The sequence below is a fragment of the Saccoglossus kowalevskii genome, chromosome 16 (genome assembly GCF_978046115.1).
Source record: "Saccoglossus kowalevskii chromosome 16, keSacKowa6.1, whole genome shotgun sequence".
NCBI classification, from domain to species: domain Eukaryota; kingdom Metazoa; phylum Hemichordata; class Enteropneusta; family Harrimaniidae; genus Saccoglossus; species Saccoglossus kowalevskii.
Genome location: NC_140656.1, coordinates 24,589,137 through 24,596,699, shown reverse-complemented (window position 1 = coordinate 24,596,699; position 7,563 = coordinate 24,589,137). Strand labels below are relative to the sequence as shown.

At 31.6% G+C, this 7,563-nt stretch overlaps 1 protein-coding gene across 1 annotated transcript; it reads right to left on the bottom strand.

Annotated features, from left to right (window-relative positions):
• Nucleotides 1–932: 932 nt before the first annotated feature.
• On the bottom strand, nt 933–6,681 carry LOC144346456 (uncharacterized). The gene is made up of 4 exons (XM_078007234.2): nt 6,596–6,681; nt 2,711–3,024; nt 1,958–2,029; nt 933–1,180 (listed from the first exon to the last, which is right to left on the bottom strand). Exons 2-4 carry the CDS (start codon nt 3,017–3,019, stop codon nt 1,001–1,003), a joined length of 561 nt encoding a protein of 186 aa, XP_077863360.1. The 5' UTR covers nt 3,020–3,024; nt 6,596–6,681; the 3' UTR covers nt 933–1,000.
• Between the last annotated feature and the right edge of the window lie 882 nt (nt 6,682–7,563).

Sequence of the window (7,563 nt, the reverse complement as noted above, 5' to 3'; positions counted from 1 at the left end):
TTTACACCAACTAGCGTGTAGTAGTTATGTGTGACAATTATGGACATGAATGAACCACTACTTAGTGTACCAGGAGGTAACATTTGTTCATAGGAAAGTAATATCTGAGAAAATATCCATGGAAGTTACCTATCTTCTGTTAGTCCTTTTTTAAAGGAAACACAAAAAGACTATTCCGATATTTTAATACAATAAATGATACGATGGTACACATCCAATGTGTATTATCGTATCATTTATTGTATTAAACAAATTATGAGGGCTGTAATTAGTCAAAATTGACTCCCCAGATTATCCTGTAGTACACTGGCAATATCATTTGAAGGTAAAAGGCTACTCGGATTAAATATTGTTTTATACATATGGGTAATTATGGGTTGTTTGCCATTACATACACCATGAACTGCAACCAAGTAATTTACACTAATTTACGTGTTATACGTATGTGTTTATAAAATTGGCATCATTTCCGATGAATGCTAAGAAATGTATGATGATGACTATGAAGATTGAAAAAATGGCAATGATAATTACCAACACATGAATTCTTTGTATGAATTATAATCAATATGTAGTCAGTTCTAACTTAGTATTTTTACGCATCTGGTGTTTCAACTTTAGGAAATAACTCGGCAAAATGAAAGCTGGTCTGGTTAATACAGATGAATTTTCAATAGCATGTGGATTATGTTGGGGAATTAAAAAAGATTGTATTTGACAATAATGTCAGTTGTCATAAACTTGTAATAAGTGCATGGGAAACCATTGAGTGCAAATGTTCAGTTTAGCAATCTAGTTTTTCACATATTCACGATCGGATTTATTTTATCGAGGTGAGTAGTAATAAATGTACATATCATTTGGTTTTGTATAAGAAATTTAAAAAAATGGTCTATAAGAAAACACTAAAATAATAAATGATAACCATATGCTTCACTGTTTAGAATATCATTTATTCACAGCCAGTCATTGACATTACGATTATGTACCAACATCAACACTACACATACAGACCAGCTGCATTCAAGATACCAATCATAGTTGCAATGTCGAGAATCCAGTAACAGGTATACCGAATTAATTCACCCATGTTGTGATTAAGACAAAAGCTTTTTACATGCGCTGCAATAAGGTCATCAACGTAGAACGTATCATTGATAGCCAGTGAAGCAGTGCACGTCTGAATGAGAACAATAACATTAGACTTGATTACAGGGACGAGTACAATTTATGGTATTTGAATTGTAGTTACTATAACGGTTGTTATTACATTAGTAGTTGGAAAACCGATTAAGCATAAACGAGATTTATATCTTAAATTATAAAATCCATTGGTATTTTAAAATATTAATATGATTAATTTTCATCATTCAGCTGGTCCCGAAAGAAAGAGAGCAATATGACAAGAAATGCAGCACTGTTAAAGTTACACACTTCCTAATTATTTGTCCGAGTATGACAGTGGAGTACGAATAGGTTCATACAAAAGCAAGAAAAGTATTGAGCTTGCATTGGATAATTTCGAGTTTTAGGTTGAGGTCTGAAGGCGAAGATAGTGTGACAGTCAGTGGAACAATCGTATATATGGTGATATTGGTCATGTCTGAAGCCTACGGATTGGGTTGGGTCTTGCAATGTGTTATGAATAGAAGTAACAACACTACAATTTAGACTATTACCATTTATTTTGGCTTGATATATCGACATATGTGAAGTCTGGCTAAATATTAAATATTTTTATAAATTATAAAAACATTTAGTTCATTTTCATTGAGGAACTAATTCGCAATAAATACATATATTTGTCTGTTCACTGTGGAGTATATGAAAGCCGTCAATGGGACATCTGTAAATATAAATATTATTTCTGAATTTCACAATTCACTCAAACAGTTTGGCTGATGTTTGATCTCTATTGCTATTATTCAGATTACATATATATTAATAAGATACTCACATTTATCACGCAATCGTTAGTAACCCAGTTCTCTTTACGGAATTTTAAAGTACAGAATTGGCAATTCTCTCCCTGTTAGAAAAAAAAATTGTATTATAAGCATATATTTAAATTTGAATACATACATATATATCAGCATGGTTTGTGATACATGAATACCAAGGCAAATATTGTCCGAGTATCACATATTGCAATCATGGTTTCAACACAAGATAAGTATTCTGAAATTTACCATCCTAATCTAATCAAAGAATTAAACATTTTTGTATAATTGAAGAAGAAAAACAATAAATTTTAACAATTCTGAAAGACATCACATAATGTTGACAATGTTTAAAAAGAAAAATCGTTCTGTGACAATAGCTTCAATGCAAGTTTTTAATAATTAATAAAAACACCTTTTACTTGACTAACATGAAAAAATATGTATATATCACATTTTTTTTACTTTTTATATTTTGGTCAAGAATAACAGTATATATGTGTATATGGTCCAAACTGTGGCTGTTAGTGTTGACATGGATATTTAAGAAATTTGACACAGATTGACACTACCTCGGAGTTGTAATTGCCCACATATGCAGGTGAACGTGGTTTGGTAGCATTAGATTTTATCGAACATATAACTGGTGTTTGTACCTCGGTACATATTAGACGGGATAACCACCACAATATTAGTTTTACCAGTCAAGTAATTAATTTCTTGTTTAGATTAACAAAAATGTGTGTATTTTAGGAAACATTCATACATACCGTAATAGTAAGGTTATTCCCGTCCTCCACTGGTGGTTCAACTGCTACATAACGATACTTTCCGTCTATTGTGTCGCTCACAACGATGTACGTCTTTTGAAGCCATACATCTTTCGTTTGGGCAGTCGCATCTGCATTTAACATTATAGATGGACAGATCATATCTGCACATTCACCAATCCATTCTCCCATTGGTAAGTATGTATGATTGCACTGTGAACAAGTATCATTAGAAACGATACCAGGATCTTGATAACAAGATACTACTGCTAACATAGTCAGCCCGTATAAAGATGTCGTTATAGTCATGTTACCTGTGAAAAAATAACGAATCAGTAAAACAGAATAAAATACAAGTAATGCCTAATTGTGTAATGATTGTTTTTTTTTACGTATGAATGTACGCTGTATATTGGGCCTCAATTTCAATCATATATACTTCATTACAGTTAGCGTAATTGTAAAGGAACAGATTAGAGAACAACCTAGTAAATGACTGCATTATACGTAGTTATAATGTGTATTCAAGCTCAATATCCAACACCTAAAATAGTAATTATAGTAATAGTAAATAATTATAGTATAGGCAAATACGAATGGGCAGATTATGTCGCTTTAATTAGCAGTGTTCCACACAAATAAAATTTAAAGAGGGACACTAATTTGCATATAATTAGCATATCTAATTTGCATATAATTAGCATATCTAATTTGTATGTAATTAGCCAACCAAAAAAACATTTCAAAGAAATTTCTTAACACTTTTATATTTACATAAACCTCAAATACTGTGTACAAGTACTATATTAATGTTCTTGAATTATTTTGATGAATAATTTAAACCACTTGGTGTAAAAAAAAAATATCAACTTTCACAGATGAAGAATATCCATTTTATTCACTGTAATGGAACAAGTTGTGAAATTCTAGCTTTTCATTCATTTCTTTCAAATTTCTTTCAAGTATTTTCATTTTCATAAGTTAAACAAATGTACTGACATATTGTAATAGTTGAAATACTCAAGTAATAAAAAGAAAACATATTTCCACATAACAAAATTACCATTAAAAAGAAAAAAATCAAAAAGACAAAGGACAAATCAGATACCGGTTATCCATGTTGATGCAGTGTTTATCGTAGATTTTGTTTTGATGATTTTTTTTTTACTTTTCGCCAATAAAATGCAAGTAACAAGCATTTGGACCAATAAATTTTTGTTGGTTCTTCTGTTCTTAAGTATCTAAGCTAATTCAGGAATGATGAGGGAACTTGTTTTGACTCTCCCATGGCGTGATTAACGCAATACTTGTGAGTGACAATCACTTCACACATCTAGCCATTGTTTTTTGTTTATTTATTCAGCCAGTTTTTTCCCAGACATCCAATCCATTGTCTCAGTTTTCATCTATGCCACTTTCTGTCTCTTAGTTCTTTGTGTTATCGCCTGTTAATTAATAAGAGGTCTCTCAATATCGTCGTTGGGACATCTTCCGGGACTCGTGAAACATCTGTTCAGCTGCTACAGATTGAAGAGGGGCGCTGCGCCCCTCTTAAACCCCTCGTAGAGAACACTGAATTTGAGTGTGAATGGTTGTTTGTATATGTCTAGTAATAAAGATATTTGTCCTTAAATGAATAATGAGTGTTCCGGGCACCATTAGGATAATGATGATAAAGTCCTATATTGATATGAATTTTTATTGTTAAAAATGACTAACGTTTAATTAAATGAGTTTCCAGTTGGATAGTATTTCTTTATTATTAGACTTATAATTCGGTCACCGTCCGTCCATCCAGAGTCATACTTCAGAACACTGTGGACCAAATCTGTTCATTCTGTTGCATGTCCCTAGTACTTTATCTGCGACATATGCACATACAGCGGTTTACTGATTCAATCCAAGATTGCTGACTGGTGGCCATTTTGTTTTGTATTTTTGAAATATGGTATATTATGCATGCTTTGTCAGTTTTTGTTAAAATTTGATACATATATTATACATGGTAGGATACATGTCTATGACGATTCGTTTCGCGATCAAATCAAAGATGGGTAACTGGCAGCCATTTTGTTTTTTGAAAGTATGGTACTTATGCACGATTAGTCAGCTTTTGTTAAAACTTGGTAAATATATTATATCTGTTAGGATACATGTCTATGACGGTTCTTTTTACAATCAAACTGGCGACCATCTTGCTTTTTAACCATACTACTCTAAGGCTGATGGACCAATTTCTTTCATATTTTACAAATACATCATACATATAGAAATATATGCTTATGTCAGATTATTCCATAATCATATCAAAGATGGTCAACTGGCATTCATCTTGTTTTTTTGAAAATGTGGTTGCTTGGATAGGATTTCTAAGTTTTTAAATTTGATACAAACATACATGTTGAGATATCCATGTCCATGGTGACTCGTTTCGTGTTTCGTATCTCTGAACATCAGCCTGTACAAATTCAGTACAATTCAGTATGGATGCAAAACATGTATGAATAGCATATTCTGTTCAATTTCTGACCATCTGATATCATTTTGGAAGAGTGATTTAATACATCTAATTTATGTACTATAAATACTAGACTAGCCAAATATTCACTCTAAATTATTTACTATGCTTTTTGTGCATATTACTGTTTTAGCATGAATAACATTTTACCTAATTCCAACGGGGCATATGTCATTAAAAATGACTTTTTACCAATATGACTTGTTACCAAATTACAAAAAAAAAACAATTTCCACCAGTTTATTTATTCTGACGGTGTCTGGTCTTGTTTGACCACGTTCTACACATGCGCTCGACACAACATTTAAAATTTACATACTAAGAATATCACTTCTACCATCAGTTTTCATTAATATATTTTACTGAAAATATATCCAACATTCCGATGACTAAAGGTAGACAATTCACCAGACATATGGTCTGTTGCCAGAAGAACAACTGAGTAATAAACAATTTACTGTTCGACTTATTTTGAGTATCGTCCCATAAGTTAACAATTGAAACGGGAAGATATTCTCCATTTTGTGTAAAAACACCATTGAGAGCGAATGTAATATATGTCCCCAATTCCATAAATTACGTGGCCAGTATGTCCCGTTATATTATCGCACTGATTGTTATCCTGGTGAATTTATCACTCACGTAGTCTATGAAACGAGACACACTTCTCGTATATTAATTATTTTGTCCTGTATATAGTATGTATCACAGTTACCTATAGTATTGTTCACATAAAATAATAAGTAAATCAACATTAGTAGTATCACGGGGTTATGTTAGGTTCACTTCTACCAAAGATGTATTACATAGCTGGTACTAAAACGACGATGGACAATTGGAGTAGTATAATTGAAAACACCCCAATAAGTAAAACATGGCGTCGTCACCATAGATAGTATAGTTGATGTAGCTATAAAATTAAGTATTGCCACACCAAATTATAGAAGAATAAAAGCATTAGGTTTGATATAGGAATAATGAATTGTTCAAGTAACATAATCGCCATTAAAATAAGTTGCAATTGGAAGAGGGAAATAATAACATGTACAATTAAAAACTAATTGCTTGATTATATCCATTCAAGAATAATAAGTATTTAAGTAAAGTTGCAAGTCAAATGACCCACTATAAAAACTCAGTCAGTAAATCAGTTTTCTCAATTAACCTTCGATAATGTTCCAACATTTTCCAGCTATACTTTTAACTCTAACATTCTGTCCTATAGAGCAACAATATCGTTGACAGAGAAAGAGAGAGTGGAATTACACGACAGGTCACACTGCTAAGTCACTGCGTATTTTAGAACCATATATAAATATGCATTTATAACAAAGTGCAAATAAAATTCATTAAATAGTGTTACGAACCCGGAATACGGCACTTCCGATGAGCAAGGAATTTTACCTGTGCGTTTATTTAGTTATTTGTAAGCATTACGTCACGGGCATGCGCACACAAAATTATTATTTGCATACTTTGAATGCTATTCATACCCTCAATTGTCCTTGGTATATTTTTACCTTTCTTTCTGTGTATATTCAGCATTCAAACAAATTAGCTGTAAATATAAACTGCATAATGAAAAGATGCATATTTGCCAGAATAAACAACTGTGTGATTGTCATTTCAATAAGGTGTATTAAAAGTAAAATAAAGAAATAATTTGAAATTTATAGTTTAAATAATATAACAAGGGATCCTTTCGACAGCAGCGGATCAACAAATGCTACAGGTGCATTTTATTTGCTCTCATATTCTACACTCAATGTTAAAATGTAACCTTGTCCACTTGAAAAAAGTGCAATACTATTAATAATATTAATGTTATATGACACGAAGAAATTCTAAGAAAGAATAAGTTTATTTTTCTTTCTATAATTGATATGCCTTAATTCTTTTACTAAAATATTTTTCTGGTTAATAATTTTCTACTTATAGACAGCAAAGGCCGCTACAGAAATTATTAGATTTAGTGTTTCTGATTCTGAACCAATAATGTCTACACCAAATAAAATGGTTGGAAATTCTAATAGATTCAATGCCCCTCACTGCTTCCCAAAATATTTGTGCACATGAGCATTTAAATATATTGTGCTGGCTGTCATCCGTGACTTTTACAAGTCTTCAATTAACAAAGATTGTACGCATGTGGAATCTTGTCGTAATGTAATTCAATTGGGCGATCTTTTTGCATGGCATTTTCCTAATTTTGATATTCCAAATTTCAACAACCTTCAATTTATTCTAAATTAACGGGGCATATGATGTTTCCATATATTTTAATGTAAAGCACAAATAATACTTATTACATAATTTTGGCCCCCAAAAATATCAG